Consider the following 18644-nt stretch of genomic DNA (forward strand, 5'->3'; position numbering starts at 1 on the left):
CCCCCCTCTTTTCCAAGTTCAGCAGAACCCACTAATTTACATTAGCTGAAATGTCTAGTATCAATTATGCAACTCTTTAGGTTAGTGAGCACATTAACTTTTCTAAAATGGAAATAAAGATTATAGTATCAAATATAATTTAAAATATATTGAAAGACTTGCTGGCTTAAGGAATATATAATAATCTTTTAATTAGTTTGCTTGCCAGCTAGAGAATGACTGAATATTATCATTTTTACTTCAGAGAAGCACTTTATAAAAAAAGGGACATTAGATTTTCATTTTATTGATATTGAAAACAAAGTATAATTCTAATGGTCCTAATAGAAATAGAGCTCAACTCAGGATGCACAAAGTCTAGTCTGAGCTGGTAGACCACTTCTGGACTAATGCAAACTGCACAGTTAAGAAAGACACTAGCCATTATTCAGAGCAGGATGACCAATATGGTGAAGTATGTAATTTACTTCACAAAAAGAATGTCTGAAGGAACTTGGAGAGGGCAAGAAATAGAAGAGAAGGGCTTCCCTGGTGGCACAGTGGTTGGGAGTCCACCTGCTGATGCAGGGGACACGGGTTCGTGCCCCGGTCCGGGAGGATCCCACATGCCGCGGAGCGGCTGGGCCCGTGAGCCATGGCCGCTGAGCCTGCGTGTCCGGAGCCTGTGCTCTGCAATGGGAGAGGCCACAACAGTGAGAGGCCCGCATACCACAAAAAAAAAAAAAAAGAAATAGAAGAGAAGACTAAGGGATATATTATCAGGGTTAATATTAAACTTAAAAGTACTGGTATGGCAATGCCAGTTATTACAATATTGAAAAGCGTCAATACCTTCAGTTGGGAACTGAAGGGACCTGGCTTGTGGTCTCCAACATCCAGCTCCAGCTCTACAGCTGGCAACAGGTCTGATTGATCAGTGGATGGCATGCTGGCTGGTAAATATTTTGAATGTTACCCCTGAATATGATTAATCAATCAATGAAAGTAAAATCCTCACAACTGCTAACTTTGTGTATGCTTTGGCTTTTTTGTATCTTCCACTCCAAGTTCCCAATCATTCAGTAGTTTCTGTGAATTCTTCCTTTTGTACCATATCCTACTCCATTTCAAAACTTTCCATCCCCACTCCACTTCCAAATTTTTTATCCCACATCTGGTTCATTGCAGCAGCATCCAAACTAGTCTCCCCAATTCCGCATTCTTTTCCTTTAATTTATGCTCAGATCAGGGAAAACTGTGAAACTTGAAATTCTATTATTCTGTTTTCCCTATATGAAACAGAACCTTGCATTTCAGTGAGAAAGATTCTTGACTCTCCAGAGGAAATGTAGGAAGAGAACTCCAGATATCTACCAGACATTGTGCTTAGTGCTTTCCACGCATCTATCCCCAATTAATCCTCACAACCACCTGTGAGCCTAGTTATTCCCATATTTAAAATGCAAAAAGTGAGGCTCAGAGAGCTTATGTAATTTTCTTAAGATCACATTGCCAGTGAAAGCTGGAGAAAGGATTTGATCCCAGGTCTGTCAAGTTCCAAAGCCCCCATAACCAACGTGGTTTGGGTAACTGAAAGTTGACATGCCACTGATACTGCTATTGATTGCTGTTACAAAAACCTCACAACCAGAATGTTATTACTTCCTGAAGAGTTATATTTTTTAAACGAATTCAGAACATTAAAATCTGACTTTTACAATGTTTTTCTTTTAGTCGCTGTTTATATGATTCATGTCATTTCTTGTGTTTGTGCAACCATCACACAAGTATGGTGCAACATCACTGTCCTGACGGCTATTATAAATACCAGAGGGTATGCAATAGTTATAACAAACAAAGATCAATATCAACTTCTCTATTCTGTCAGTAATATTACTTCAGTTAAAATACCATGCAGACTTAAAGACTCCTAGTCTAATCAACCTTTTATATATTTTCAGAAAGATTAAATGTGTTTGCAAATACTTTGGGAATTTAAGCCTGTGTCTGAATTATTTATAGGTTTATTACCTCTCAAGTACCCCAAAGGTCCATGTTAAACTCATGGCTTCAAACTCTGAGAAAGCTGGATTAGACTAAATGCTTCAATTCCTCCACTATGTCTCTAGATAATTTCATTTTCAGTTAATTTGCTATAGCATAAAAAAAATAAAGCTTCATAGATTCATTTTTTTACATTTCTACAAACTCCTTCATGTGTTTACTTGAAGAAATTTTAGCAATTCAAAAAAATCAACCTGGCCTGTGCAAAGTACAAGTGTTTACATCAGTCTTTTGAGTATTCTTAAAAAAGCACACCCTTTAGAGGTGTGTTTAGTTATGAGACACTCAACAAAGATATGATAATTCAAACATTTGAAGGGAACTCTAAGAGAGGAAAACAGCATGCTCTGTTAAATGAAACTAACTTGAAATAAACTACATAATTATTAGGGAGGACTAGAAGAAAATCTGTCACTCTCCCCGAAATAATTCTTTCTGAGAGGTTACAAGTGAAAATGAAGGTTAAAGCTGAGTATACATACCTTTTGTAAACCTTTTTCTGTATTGGTACTGAATTATTAGCTTAACTTTCAGTTCTGGAATTTCTTTTTTTTTCTTCCAGTTTTATTGAGATATAATTGATACACAGCACTGTATAAGTTTAAGGTGTGCAGCATAATGATCTGACTTACATATATCATGAGATGATTACCACAGCGAGCTAACATCCATCATCTCATATAGATGCAAAATTAAAGAAACAGAAAAAATATGTTTTTCCTTGGGATGAGAACTCCTAGGATTTATTGTCTCAACAACTTTCATTATATATTTATCATGTCGTGTATTATATACCTAGTACTTCCTTTATCTTGTAACTGGAAGTTTGTACCTTTTAACTACTTTCCTCCCCATCCCCTACATCTGGTAACTACAAATCTGATCTCTTTTTCTATGAGTTTGTTTTTGAAGTATAACTGACCTACAACACCGTTTTAGTTCCTGTTACACAACATAGTAATTTGATGTTTTTACACGTGTTTCTGGAATTTCTTAATGCATTTGGCTTACTAAATTTCATTAAAGTTCTTCAAATAATTCAGCTATTAACTTGGGGTAGTACTTGAAGGGGAAGATGTAGTGTCAAGAAAGGGCTTTTGCTGATGTCATTGTTATGGCCTTATCAAATTCATGGTTCACCGAGGATTTTTTAATTCTTTTTCAAATTTTTTCCCATTCAGGTTGTTCTATAATATTGAGCAGAGTTCCCTGTGCTATACACAGTAGGTCCCTGTTAGTCATCCAGTTTAAATACAGCAGTGTGTACATGTCAATCCCAAACTCCCTAACCACCCCTTCTCCCCCTCTGCCCCCACCCCATAACCATAAGTTTGGGGACCTAGAGATTGTCATACTGAGTGAAGTAAGTCAGACAAAGTGAAATATTATATGATATCACTTATATGAGGAGTCTATTAAAAAATGATATTCTGGAGATTAATCCTTTGTTGTTTCATTTGCAAAAAAAAAAATGATACAAATGAACTTGTCTACGAAGGGGAAAGGACTCACCAAGGATATTTATAGCTCCTACTTTATACATAATATCAATTACTTTTTCCAGAAGAAATGTATACTGTTTGGTAAAACTTTTTTTAGATAAGGCTGATAATGAGAGTGTATCTTTTATTTATTTGCAGGCGAGGGCTACTCTTCATTGTGGTGCGAGGGGCTTATCATTGCGGTGGCTTCTCTTATTGTGGAGCACAGGCTCTAGGCACACGGGCTTCAGTAGCTGTGGCACGTGGGCTCAGTAGTTGTGGCTCGCGGGCTCTAGAGCGCAGGCTCAGTAATTGTGGCACACGGGCTTAGTTACTCCCCGGCATGTAGGATCTTCCTGGAGCGGGGTTCGAACCCATGTCCCCTGCATTGGCAGGCATATTCTTAACCACTGTGCCACCAGGGAAGTCCCGTGTGTCTTCTTTTAAGGGATGTCTTCTCTTAAATAAGAATCCTGAGTTTTGGCAGTGGCTGGAAGTGATGGTGGAAGGATTCTTAGTTTACCTCTGTTCCCGTGTTTTACTTGTTGTTTCAATAAGAAAGAGAATAATATTAATAAGATGAAAGGAAATTAAATTGCACTTGATCTATAATGTTGCTTATATCTTTCATTCTCTACATCTCAGTAAGATAATTTGTTTTATTACCCCTACTTGGAAAATAAAGAAATTGAGGTTTGGTGAAGTTGTATAACCTGCCCAAGATTCTACAACTAATGAAGGGCAGCACTGAGACTGAGCCCAGGACTTCTAAATGTGTGTTTCCTCCACGATACTAAACTGTTCCCTATCCCCAGGATTCCCTGATAGATACTGATCATTTTATTGTCATGAGTTTGACTTTGTTTTACATTTTTAAAAAATTTCACTGAAGTATAGTTGATTTAAAATGTGTTAATTTCTGCTGTACAGCAAAGTGATTCAGTTATATACATATATATTCTTTTTCATATTCTTTTCCATTATGGTTTATCACAGGATATTGAATATAGTTCCCTGTGCTATACCATAGGACCTTGTTGTTTATCCATCCTATGTATAATAGTCTGCATCTGCTAACCCAAACTCCCAATCCATCCCTCCCTCCCCGAATCTCTTTGAATATGGGAAAAAATAAGATTCTTTTCTCACTATATAGTTAATCAAACACTACAGACTCTTCTCCAGATCTGATTGACTTCAGAGTGACGAGATCATACTTCTGTTTTATGAGTTACTGTAATGACATTCTGTTTCACAAGATCTCATTATTAACACCTTTATCCAAAGACTTCTGTACCTTTTGTTACTGTAGCCATGTTTTTTTAAAATCCAAACTGTGAGACAAAGAATATCACCTTCCTGGGGCTTCTGGACTCATAGGAATATCACTAACTAGGGAAGCTTACCTCAGCTTTGACGTTCAGTGTTTTTATTGGAGTTTCATTTCATAGACATGATGACTGACTGACTGCATGAATGAACTCAATCTCCAACTCTCCTCCCCTGCCTAGAGGTCTGATATAAACTAGCTCAAAGCCCCAACTCTCTAATTGAATGGTTGGTCTTTCTGGCATGGCCAAACTCTGAACTGAGTCATTCTGTTAACATAAACTCAGATCTTTGGTCTCAGGGACCCACCATGAATAACAAGACATTCTTATAACTTAGAAAATTCAAAGGATTTAGGGCTTACCTCCCAGCAACCAGAGATGATAAAGACCAGCCAGCTTTTTAATTATACAACAGCTGCCAACAGAGGATGATTTTAAACTCTTAAACCAAATCTATTAAAAACAACATGATCACTGCAGATTTTTCACATACCAGCTGGCAAACAGAATTTATATTATGAATTAAAGAGCACCCTTTTAAAAAAAAAAAAACTAGAAAGAAATCTAGGGGCCAGTTCTATAAATATTAACCAAATTTATGTAAATATGCCTATCACATTTTAGAGCATTATCACTTATTTAAATATGTAGGAAGAAAAGTACACATGTTAGTTTAAGATTAGATCATGGATTAAAAATAGTGCATTTATATTTAGCATCCAAATATGACTGCTTCTAAAACCACAAAGATTATGTACAGCCCCTTTATTTCACAGTTGAAAAAAATGAAAAATCAGATTCTTATACTAAGGTAATTATTTCTTTCAGGATCTTTCATTTCATACCACGCCAGAAGTACTTCCATTTATCACAGGAACATACTCTAATATTTACACTCTTAGCATTCAGTACCAAACCTAATTCCCTAACCTAAAGATAAATCCTGACTTGCCTGGTTTTGTCCCAGATGAAGAAGGAAGTAAGACTCCTTCAAATAGTAACTTTAGGTACATTGGGTCACCATCACTGCCATTTCTTACTTCTCCTGAGTCACAGCAACTGCTATAGGACTCCTTTAAGTGCCAGAGGCCCCACAGTTTCTCATAAAATTCATGTGTGGCTCATTAGTATTACCTTAGGAAAACAGTCTTTAGAAGATTTAAAGTGCTCCTCAAATTCAAGGGAATAGTTTCATAAATTTGTTTTCTTCACATACTGTGTGTGTATGTGTATGTACATGCATATGTGTATATGTATGCATGTGTCTTTTAGTGAAAAGGTTCTAATTCCACTGTCCAAATGAGCTCCTATTATCTGGAAAAATGTATTATTTTCTATGTGAAATAATATCTCAAACAGCCACAGCTTTTAAGAAAGGCACTTTAAAAATCTATTTTTAAAAAGCAATTTTTTCTAGAAACAACTCCAAAATATACCACCAAATATAAACATCGGGAAACTTTATTGCAAGCCCATTTTTAATTGTAAATGTAAATTCTCAATACTATGAGGTAGTTAACCAAAGCATGAACTTCTACATACTGAGGAAATGGGACATTCTAACCCAAATGTACTATAGGAAAGCATTTAGAAGTATTTTGAAATTACGTGGTAATGAAGTTTTAGATTTTTTCGACTGTAGAGTATAGAATGTCTGTTTGACTTCCTATCACTGTGCATTTTTTTAATTACATTAGTTTGTATTCTTGCTAATCTGAGAAATACGGAGATAGACAACAAATCTTCAGGTCATTAGCATAAATTTAAAATGTTCTCTTTAGAAAGATTGAAATAGAGAAAAATATTAAAGTATCATTCTTGATAACTAGCAAGAATTTAAATAAAGAAATATTATCAAGGATAGTAAAAAAAAAAAACAAGGATTTCTTCAGGAATGAAGTTACTGTGTTTCTCAAATACCTAAATGCCAATTTTTTTTTTTTTTTTTTTTAGTTTTGGGGAAGTTTTTCTAACAAATTTTGAATATCATTATTGAATATCAAATATTACTCTTTGCTTGATAAAATTGTGTTATCTTCACATTCTCCATGTGGAAACATCTGAATAAACAATTCAGGAAAATCTTGCAATTTTTAATTCTATACAGTATAATTTAAATATAAATTCATTATAATAAGTGTCTGTTTTTCACTTGAATCATTTGTAACTACAGTCTCAAAAGTGTTTTCAATTATTACTTATCTAGATGTTAAATTTCTCTGTGAGTTACCGTATGTCCATTCTGCAGATGAACTGACAGTTTGAGATAATTGAGAAAGTGAAAGTCAGAATGAGAGGAAGGTAGTCAGGATCAGTTCACACAGTTGTTCACTAATATTTGTTGACTGCTTATTGTTGGCAAGGCACTGGGCATATAGCAGTGAATAAGACAGAACCCAGAACTCATGGAGCTTATTGTTTAATGAGGAAGAGAGACATTAAAAAACAATTATATGAAGCAATACTCACTTACAAACTGTGCTGTGTACCATGAAAAACAAATGAATGCTGCTAAGAGAAGTCTTAATGTGGACTTCATTTACATTGAGACTTGTCAATGGAGGCTTCTCTGAAGGTATCACAGAATAAAGTACCTAAAAGAGGTGCCAAATTTATCTAAGTGAAGAATTGGAGTAGGGAAATTCCAGTCTGGGAAAACCACATATGGGAAGATGCTCAGGTAGGAAGTTGCTTGGTGAGTTTTGGGAAAAGATTAATGTGACTAAAATACAGTGAAAGGTGGAGGGTAGTGCAAAATGAGGCAAGAGAGAGAAGCACGGTCATACCATGCAAGGCTCATGACCACCCTAAGAATTTTGTATTTTATCTTAAGTGCAAGGGGAAACCATGGAAGAATTTTGAGTAGAAAGTGACATGGTCACATTCGGGTCTTTTAAGTATTACTCTGGCTGCTATGTAGAGAATGGATTGGAAGCAGGCAAGAGAGGAAATGGGTAGAATGGTTAGGAACCTGTGCTTGAAGGCCACGGGATAAAATGGTAGATTGGATTAGGGTGATGGTGATGATGATGATAGAACTGGAGAAAAGTGGATAGATTTAAGATTTATACTAGAGGTATACTGATAGGACATGATAATGAACTAGATTTAGGAGAGAATGAGGAAACGGGTGTCAAGAATAGCCTCTATCTTTTTGACATGGCAACTAGTTGGTTGACAATTAATCACATCATTTAGTGGCATGGAGGAACCCTGGGGAAAGAGCATTTCTGGTAGAGCTGAGAGGTGGAGATGAAGGGTTCAATTGTGAGAATAATTAATCCCACTTGTGTTCTAAGTATTTAACATATATTTTATAGTAAATAGCCATATTCCCTAGTCTTTTTGGTCCACTTCCTTTTTTAGGGAAATTTTTACATAGGTTACAGAGTTCCTAGATCTAAGATGCTAGTTTCAATCAAGGACTCATAAAAAGAATAAAGAGAATTAACTTTTTAAGCTAAAATATCTACTCTTTTAAAATTTTTGTCCCCAAGTCCAAAATAATAATGTACTTAATTTCAAATTTAAAAATCTGGAAGAGAATAATCAGTCAAAAATTTAGCATTACAGGGCTTCCCTGGTGGTGCAGTGGTTAAGAATCCGCCTGCCAATGCAGGGGACGCAGGTTCAATACCTGGACCAGGAAGATCCTACATGCCGCGGAGCAACTAAGCCCATGCGCCACAACTACTGAGCCTGTGCTCTAGAGCCCACGAGCCACAACTACTGAGCCCTCATGCCACAACTACTGAAGCCCATGCACCTAGAGCCTGTGCTCCACAACAAGAGAAACTGCCGCAATGAGAGGCCCACATGCTGCAACAAAGAGTAGCCCCCGCTCACCGCAGCTAGAGAAAGCCCGCGCGCAGCAATGAAGACCCAGTGCAGCCAAAACTAAATAAATAAATTTAAAAATAATAAAAAAAATTTTTAAAAAGAAGTTAGCATTGGGACTAAATCTTCTGAAACATAATAGTCTGCATCCCAGAACATACAGACCTGCAATCTTAGCCCCAAGATTTCTACCCAATAAGATTTCAGGTGTTCTCCCTGGTATTGAATGCAAATTTGGGGGCCAATTTATGTTGCCTTCATCTCATTTAAAAGAGACCACCTACTAGCTAATGTTCAGTGATTCACAAGTTGGAGGCACATGGTTGCGGGTATTTGGATCAGGCGGAAAGCAGGCCCAAGAAGGGATAGTGAGATAGAAGTCACAGAAGCCTCACAAGGGAGAATCCCCAAATCTACCCTTTTCGTTTACTGAAAAAAAGGTTGGCCCAGTATTTTTATTATTTCCACATTAGAGTTAAGTAGGATGATAGCTTATTTTAAAATGGAGGCAGGCCAGTAATGACAACAATAATAAACAACATTCATTGAATGTGTATCATGTTTCAGGAACTGCACTAAATGCTTTCCGTGTATTATATTATTTAATTTCCTCTTAACCTCTTATGAGGCTTAGCGGTCATAAATCATTCTCCAAAGGCCACACAGTTCATAAATGCAAGAGTGACATGGCCAGTTGTGTTTGACTCCAGGAGGGGAGTTTTCTGCCACTGTGCCACAATGCACCAGCACACAAATAAAAGATGAGACTGAAAAACCTCAGTATTTCTTTAGTGTTAAAAGGTAAAAAGAAAAACACAAGTTTTGTATACGATGGTTTGCAAATATTTGGGAATATTCCAAAATAAGGGAAATGTCTCTGCTGTGCTGGACCGTCCTTTTCTTACATAGTGTTCTGAAGAGATAGCTCACCACTTATAGGTATTTAAAACTACCCTGAGCTTTCTGTCAGCATAATTTCTCACAAATTTGGAGATATTTGAATTTTATAATGTAGTTCCTGTCATTGTGAATTTCATTCTTGCTTCTTCCTATACCCTTTTAAAAACTGATAACCCATAATTCTTCACAATTTTTCTTTAAATTTCTGTGATTGAAATTCATTTTCTTTCAACTGTTCCATTATAACTGCACCCCTATTCTTAAACCACTTCAGATGAATACTTCACTGACCTTTTCTAACACAAAGTATGTGTTGGTAAGTAATTTTTAGTTGAAAAAAATTGCCTTAGAGTTTTTTAAAATGGGGGAAAGAAAGCAATGAGATATTTCAATTCACTTTGTAGTGAAATTCTAAATGATAATAATAATTGCCTAGTTATGGTAATTTCTAACAAAGATGAAAATAAAATGAAGAACATGAAACTTCCCTCTCACCCTTCAGGAACACAAGTATAATCTACCCCACCCATTCTCTTCCTCATAGCAACAGTGTGGCATCTTCCCTTTCCAGCATCCTCAACTACAACTGTCTGAGCTGAGTTTTGAATGATGAACAGTTTACAAGATAAGAGGAAAGGGGCATTCCAGTTGGGTGGACAATATGTACAGTGTACAGCAAAGACATGAAAGAAATCATCAGAAACTGGGGTGGGGAGGATGAATGCTGACAGGAGATCGGCTATGTTAGGTTGGTTGTGAGCCTTTTATGCCGTATTGAAGGAGTCTGACAGATACTTAGGTAATGGCAACCCTTGTTCCTTCTGCGTTCAAGTGCTCATACACTTCCTTCACCTCCTGTTATTTAGGTTGAGAAACAAAGCTAGCCATGCCTTTTCCACTTCTTCCATATCCATATTTCTACAATTCAGTGCATTTAGCAGCTTAATACTATGGTTCTTTGTACGTGAAATTGGACTTTGGCATGAAGACAAGCGATGACCAAGTCAGAGGAAGTCTATTTGGGTAGAACTTTTGAAGAATATAAAGCAGTTGAAAAATACAGATAGAAAAATAAAATATCATTCAGGAGAAAAAATACATGTCTACTACTGACACCATGAGTGTTCTTTTAATAAAAGACATCTCATCTTTTATGCTAAAGAGACTTTATCAGGAATAATGGACCATCTCAAATGAAGAAGAATAATCACAATTATACAAGGTTTCCCCAAGTCCTCTCCAAAATAGTCTAGTTGTCACGTAGATTTATTTTCAGAATTTCCAGACTTGGTCAGGACCAAGTGAATAGAGGAAGTAGTGAGAGAGAGACAGAGAGAGAAAGAGAGAGACAGAGAGAGTAATTTTGAAAGGATTTTTTTAAACTGGACTCATTTTATATACTAAAGCTGGATTTCAAATCAACTAAATTTCCAGATTGTTTGGCTCATTCAGTACCTCCTATTTTCACTATAACCAGGGCTTTGGCTTCAAAGAAAATTGCTCTATAGAATTTTACCACATTTTCTAATCAAAAGTGTGTGCTTCTAACAAGGCAGGGAACATTGTCTATTACTGGCCCTCTTGCTGAGGGAACAACAGAAACGTGGCAAACTTGGTAGAAACTGGGCTATAGACAAAATAAAATCCTGTTAGCAAGTCTAGTGAATGCAGAATGTGTTCTGCCCTCTAAGAAATGCTGGTTTTATTTTGTGGGGAGTGCTGAGTGTTGTCTGTAGCGAGTGTTTGTCATTCAACTTACTGAGATCGTGAGGATAGGTGAGTCACAGGTGACTGTGGCAGGATGCACTGAATGCAGGCTCTTTCACATTATTCATTAAATGTCCTGTCCCATCACCTCTTAAACACACATGTATCACACATGTATCATCATCAAAACTGGTGGAGTGGCTATCAGGCCTCATGAAGTCTATAAGTCTTAATGTTTATCACTTTAATTTTGCCATACAATTAAATAATGATGGAGTGAAACAAATGTATTTATAGTACATTTGAAAATCCTGGGATAAAAATAGGATCCAGATAAATCTTCCCACATGCTAACTAACATTTGCTTGGCCTTAGGAGCATGGCATTCCTACTGACATGGGCTACGCGGTGGCCCCTCACCATTCGGGCGTCTACCCTGTACACATTCAGCTGTACGAGGCCTGGAAGAAGGTTTGGAATATTAGAATCACCAGCACTGAAGAATACCCACACCTGAAACCAGCTAGATACCGGAGGGGCTTCATCCACAAAAACATCATGGTGAGCTTCCTCTGGTATGCATAGGGTAGACCTCATTCTGCCAGACTTAATTCCTCATTTGAAGAAAGAACAAAAGAGAAGAACTAAATATTAAAAGCTTAACAGAAGGAAATGCTCCACGCAGCAGGAAACATATTTTTTTCATACCCAAGCAAAGGACGTTTTCATCAAAGTCACTTCTTTTCAATTCTTCAAATATAACTTTAAAATGTTTTTGACTAACACTCTTGCTGTTAAGCAGGCACTGACATTAAAATACTAAGGAAACATTACACCTAACTTGCAGATAATTTACAGAAGCCATCATTTCTTCAAAAAGTTATTTAGCATGTAAAACTAACACCATCTCTCTATATATAAACCATGCCGCTCTTGCCAGGCTGTATCCTCTTTATCATATCAGACTAAAAAAAAAAAAAAAAAAAAAAAAAAACTATTTACAACAAGAAGCCACATATCCTGCATAATCATTAACAGATCATAATATAGAGTACAAATGAGAGATGATGTTAATGAAGTCATTTCTATTCATTGTCGAATTCTCTCCAGAGCTTCTCCATTTTGTTTTGTGTTCTTACACTGGTGACAAATGTACATTGTCAAGATATATTATTACCTAATACTTTGTGAGACCTCTCAAAGTAAGTAATTAAATCCTAATTTTTTCCGAAATCAGAAAATCTAAAGAGCACTAGTGAAGTTAGGAGTAGGCCTCCTGATTTAGACACACGCTGGGAAGGAACACCACACAGAACACTATGTGGTCAGGCACCATCACACTGTCAAACTGTGTTTGAACAGATGTCTACCTTCTAGAATTAGGTGTAACTGACTTCCTTTTCAGACAGTTTTCCTATGTCGGCAAAAATTACAGATTGGATAATGCCATTTGTATTACTACAGATAGGATAATGAACTTGGATCAACTTCCACCTTAACTTTTCCCTCAATAAAAACTGTTGTAAATGCTATATGGGGACATAATGGCCACATTTTATCCCACCTGCCATTCCTCCTTACTGAAAATGAACTCACTGTGCCGCAAGCTGCCAGTCTTTTGGGTTATATTATAATAATATAATATATATTGGGTTATATTATAATTTAAAAGTATGCCAGTACTCTCCTGTCATGTTTAAATCATATGCAGTCTTAGTACAATAATAAACTTAAGTCTCCAAGGACTTTATTCAATGGTGTTCTCTTTTGTTTCTGTTTCTCTCTGTAGTGCCAGAAAACTTGCTTGGATATGTCCCATGACATATGTTCATCTTTGTTTCTCCTGAAAACATATTTTACCTGTATTATAAATGCATGAATCTGGCAGGTATTAAAGGCTCTAACAGATTTCCTGTTTTGAGGGAACGGTCCCTGAGGTTCCACTTATGCAGCAATCCGTGGAAACTCTGTTTGCTTTGTGGACCCTTGTATGAGAATTTCCTAGTGGGAAATGTTCCAAGTCGATGTGTAGTTAGAGAAGACAGGGCTTGAAGTCATCCTAATATAGTTGTAAGTGGAGACCACAATAGCCAATATGCCCTCCTAGGGAGAGACTGCAAAGAAAAAAGAGCAGGGAACTGAGGAACAAACGTTACTTAGATCACACCCATACCCTGTTGTATGAATGAGGGAAACTGGGTTTTGATGATCTATTCACAAATCAAACTTATAAGGCCTTAAATGAAACTTATTATCTTCCCTTCGAACTAGCTATTGGTCCTGCTATCCCTAATTCAGTTCTGCAATTTGAACATCACACTGACCCCCCCATTTCCAATCAGTCTCTACATTCCGTCAATAATTCCTTCATAATATTTTTAAATTTCACTTCCTTTCCCACAGCCTAATTCACTGCCTTGACTTTCATTTGTAAACCATGGCGCTGGTTTCTACTTCGTTTATTTACAGCTTCTATCCACCACTCACTGCAGTCCATACCATGGAAAGTGCCAACCTTTTAACCCTAAAATGCTGCCTCATCTTGCCTTCCTAACCTGATTCTTTCCAGTTATTTCCATACGCCTTAACTTGCTCTTCAGGGACCTGAAAACAATTTAAACTGTCTACCTTTCCATCTCCTGTTGTCCCGTAGCTAACACAGACTCAGTCCAGACAAAAAGGTCTGCAGCAATATCACTGTGTCTATACCTTTGTCATTCTTTCCACCTTGAAAGACCACTTTCTGATCACTCTCTACCTATTCCTATTCCCTTTATTCCTCAGTATCAAGTTCCATATCTTATATAATTTAATGTAAAGCACCTTGGTATATATATAGCAGCTCAATACCTAGGTCAGGCCTACACTGATCTTATTCTCCTCTGAATTCTTATAACACATCCTCTTGTAACCCCATTAGGAACATAAAAGCTAGATTCAAGCCTTATGTACAGGATATTGGCTTTAGGTCCACTGGCCGAGATTCTTATGACTATGACTTTCATAACCATCTCCTAGTTATTGTCAGGAGCTATAAGGTTTCCAGGGGCTCATCAATATCTCAAAGTTTGAATTTGATAGCATTACACTCCCAGAAACAGTTCTAGAGAGCAGTTCACAGCAGAATGCCTAAAACCTCTCATTCCTTCTCTAACACAAGAGAGCCATTTCAAGGAACATGTTCAGTGTCCTGTAGCACTGGATTTAGGGAGCAAGGCAATGGGATATGACCCTCTTCTCTTACACTCTGATGATCTCCTCAGCCTCCTTTGGTAGTCCACTGACCATCCTCGGGCTCATGGTGACTCATCCTCTCAGCAAGTGTGATCCTCCCCAGAGTTGCAGGGTAAAGCCTGACACTTCCTCTTCCCTCTGTTCAAACTCAAATAATTTGAGAAATAAATGAAATTCAAATTTCTTTTCACTTCTCTCTCCCTTTTGCATAGAATCAGCTAGGCAATCAAATCCTAAAGTTGGCTCTGTATGTTGCCATAGTTTTTCAAGCAAGATATTCAAACTGAATCCTAAAAGCGATTCAGAATAATGCACGTTAAAATGTAAAACTAACCTGGCGTTTAATTACATGTAGGCATTTCATTATTTAGCTTTGGGGTATTTCTCTTTATCCCAATATACCTTAAATCCTTCAAGAATATAAAGGCTGTATCTTTGTGTTCTCCCACCTGGACTTGCAAAGAATTTTGAATAAGTATTTGTTAAATAAATAACTGCTATGTAAAATTTAATTTCCAGGAAATTACATGTTCATGAATTGTTAGGGGTATATTTGATTCAGTTAGAATACCTCTGCACTTAGTTCTTTTTTGTTGTTGATTTTGTGCATAACGTTATGAGAATGCATAATGCTTTTAAACATAAACATCATCAGAGCTAATACTCTGCAATTAAACTGAAGTTCTTGGAATGATTTCATCAAGATAAGATAGCTTCTAAGGATATAACTTTCACCAGTTTACCAAAATAAATAGGATAGATACAGTTTTGATTTACACTGAATATGTAGTTTATTGATTGAGCTGGGAATTATGTTTTCTAAGAAAACTTTCCAAGGACTAGATTGAAATTTATTAAATACATATTCAGTATATTTCTAGTAGGTTGCAAAACATGGGGATTCCTGTACAGGTAATATTTTGAAAGCACTTACTGAATCAATTGTGCTTTAAGAATCAAGACGAAAAAAAAATGAAGATCCATTTGCTTAGGACAATAAACAGAAGACCTGCCTGTGTAAGATTCTATAAAACTTGTATCCCTCCAAAGTATACTAATTCATTTTCTGCTACTTCAAGGGTGTAGTGACAAATGACAAATTATGTAATGACTTCATAAAGAAGTCATTATATAAAATTTAGCTAAAGTTTGTACCATCTTGCACAGCTTTTGTTCAGCCCTTCTTTTATAATTGTACTGATATTTTACCAGGAAAGCTGTAAGAAAGCTGTAAGAATTTGAAAAAAAATCCTTATCACAAATATGTATAACTGAAGTAAATAATGGCTTTTATATACAAAGGATGCAAAGAAGACTTTTTACTGAGTGACCTTTTTATCATTTTGTTTCTGACACTTTATAAAAATTACTAACCAAATGCATCATCTCTTTCTTACTTTTGGAACTGGCAGGCTTCAGACTTAGAATTCGGGGCAATTACTACAACCTACAGTAGTCCTTTCAGAGTAGAACAGGAACTATGATTTGTGTCTCAAATATTTGTTCTAATTTAAAATGTCATTTCCTAAGAATCACATTAAGTTAATAATTGACTTCATTTTCTAATGCATGCGTAGAATTTGATAGAAGTATTATCCTTAAAAATTTTGCCTACTAGAATTACAATGCAGCACAGGCAAGTCCAGTATTTTTTTTTTAATCTTTTCTTTATTTATTTATGGCTGTGTTGGCTCTTTGTTTCTGTGTGAGGGCTTTCTCTAGTTGCGTCAAGTGGGGGCCACTCCTCATCGTGGTGCACGGGCCTCTCACTATTGCGGCCTCTCTTGTTGCGGAGCACAGCTTCCAGACGCGCAGGCTCAGTAATTGTGGCTCACGGGACTAGTTGCTCTGCGGCATGTGGGCTCTTCCCAGACTGGGACTCGAAACCCGTGTCCCCTGCATTGGCAGGCAGATTCTCAACCACTGCGCCACCAGGGAAGCCCAAGTCCAGTATTTTTAAAGTCTAATTTTTACTTTTTGTTTGTTTGTTTTATTTCTTAAGATGCTGGAACATACTAGGCTTCAAAACAGAAGTAATGACTTGGAGATTTAAAATAGATAAGTGGCTAAAATAATTCAAATTCTATCTTAGTTTTAACATATTTCTTCCACTCTCTTCAGTATTCCTGCTGTAGTGATGTCATCCCCACTTTCCCACATTGTGAAGAACTTTGGGGGTGTTAGTTAAGAGTTGAATAATGACACCAGCTTGTACATTATTTTCCATGAGGGAAAAAGCTAAGTTTCAACATATTAATTGGTTGAAAGGAAATTTTTCTTTACCTGTTCATTCTTCCTTCAGGTTCTTCCAAGACAAACCTGTGGGCTTTTCACTCACACAATTTTCTATAAAGAATATCCAGGAGGTCCTAAAGAGCTGGACAAGAGTATCCAAGGAGGTGAACTTTTCTTCACTGTGGTCCTCAACCCAGTAAGTACTTTGAGTTATTCTCCAAATAAATAATGAAAAATGACAGGGCAAATGACAAAGAGGCCAGGGTTTTGGTAGTTATCAGCCAATCAAGATGAAGTTTCAGTTCTAAAACAGTAGTTAAAAACTAAATGGAACCACATCTAGTAATGGGGGCAAACTAATTCTACAAGTAGTAATGATATGAGGAACTTATGGAAGAGCCAAGGAAGTGCTCTAGCAAACCCTCCTCTGCATTGGAAAGTGATCAAAATTTAGAGATTCTTGCTTTTATGCAGAGTAAGATTTTTCACCTATAAAACTCTCCAATTCCCAATGGGACCAGTTTTTCATTTAGATGACTATTCTATTTTTTTCTTATTTAAAATAAAAGTAGAAGCAAAATGGGAGAGGAATTAGATAAGCAAATAGGGTCACTGTTGGAACATTCACATTAGATCTTATCTTGCTGCATCTCAGGCCAGGGCAGAGCAGCCTGTTTTATTGGGCTACTGTTCTTCCTCCTTTACTTCTTAATACTAGGGTGCCAGCTCCCAAATGAACCATTTGTACTTATTTCTGCTTGAGGCCAGTGTTATAAAGTTGTATAGAAAACGAACTAACTGAAGTAAGGTGTATAAGGGAAAGAAGGGATTTTTATTTCCCTTCTGAAGATCACTGACATAAAAAGTAAAGCTGGGGCTTCCCTGGTGGCGCAGTGGTTGAGAGTCTGCCTGCCGATGCAGGGGACATGGGTTCGTGCCCCGGTCTGGGAAGATCCCACATGCTGCGGAGCGGCTGGGCCCGTGAGCCATGGCCGCTGAGCCTGCGTGTCTGGAGCCTGTGCTCCGCAACGGGAGAGGCCACAACAGTGAGAGGCCCACGTACCGCAAAAAAAAAAAAAAAAAAAAAAAAAAAAAAAGTAAAGCTGTATTTATTTATAGTAAATTTGTCCCTGATGTTAGCAATATTCAAGATGAAAAAAAAAAGTAATTTTCCAAATGTGAAAAAAATTCTATCAGCATAAAAGTTAGAGAAGAGAGGGATAAAGAGAATAAAATTTGAAAGACCCCTCTCTTGACCTTAATTTTACAGGTCTTGCAAATAAAATTTCAGATATTTTTCATTATCTACTGGTATTCAATCGCTATCTATTTCTCAGCTCCTAGAAAATGAGACAGAAGTAAGAGTAACTCATCTTTGGGCAAAATCAACATGTCTATCCAAAAATCACCATAGTTTGAAGTTAATAAACTTCTTCATACCCCCCAAAAATATAAATAATTCTGAGTTATATATCAGAAATAATCTGGTTCTTCTAACTTTTCTATTCTTAACAAATGGAAGTATCTTTGGAATCATCTCATATGGTTTTGTTCTCTTTTTTTATCAATTCAGCCAGTAACACACAGGCAAAAGAATTAAACTAATGCCTAATGATGAACTGAAAATTCAGTTATAATATTCTTAATATGGTAACATTTTCATCAATAATTTTAAGACTCTTTAATCTATAATCTGTAAAATTCTGATGTTTTATATTTCCTTTCATCATAGAGCAACTGTGAACAAGTAAGTCATCTATTTGATTTTTTTAACCAATAGTTGCTTTGGCACTTAAGAAATTCCTGGTGGTATTGTAATTTCAAAACTTTCTAAACCAAATTAGTTTTATTTACCATGGAAGGAATTCAAAATAAG

At 36.6% G+C, this 18644-nt stretch overlaps 1 protein-coding gene across 1 annotated transcript in view; it reads left to right on the forward strand.

The window, feature by feature from the left end:
- LOC308613262 (bifunctional heparan sulfate N-deacetylase/N-sulfotransferase 3) overlaps nucleotides 1-18644 on the forward strand; it is a gene marked incomplete at its 3' end in the record, with an annotated part of 144670 nt that overhangs the window by 60378 nt on the left and 65648 nt on the right. Inside the window, exons 4-5 of the mRNA XM_081226474.1 lie at nucleotides 11675-11860; nucleotides 16836-16964. Of these exons, the coding sequence (XP_081082600.1) occupies nucleotides 11675-11860; nucleotides 16836-16964 (315 nt within the window). The remainder of the gene's footprint in view (nucleotides 1-11674; nucleotides 11861-16835; nucleotides 16965-18644) is intronic.

This window comes from Mesoplodon bidens, assembly GCF_964165515.1.
Source record: "Mesoplodon bidens genome assembly, chromosome: 1".
In the NCBI taxonomy this organism is placed as follows: Eukaryota; Metazoa; Chordata; class Mammalia; order Artiodactyla; family Ziphiidae; genus Mesoplodon; species Mesoplodon bidens.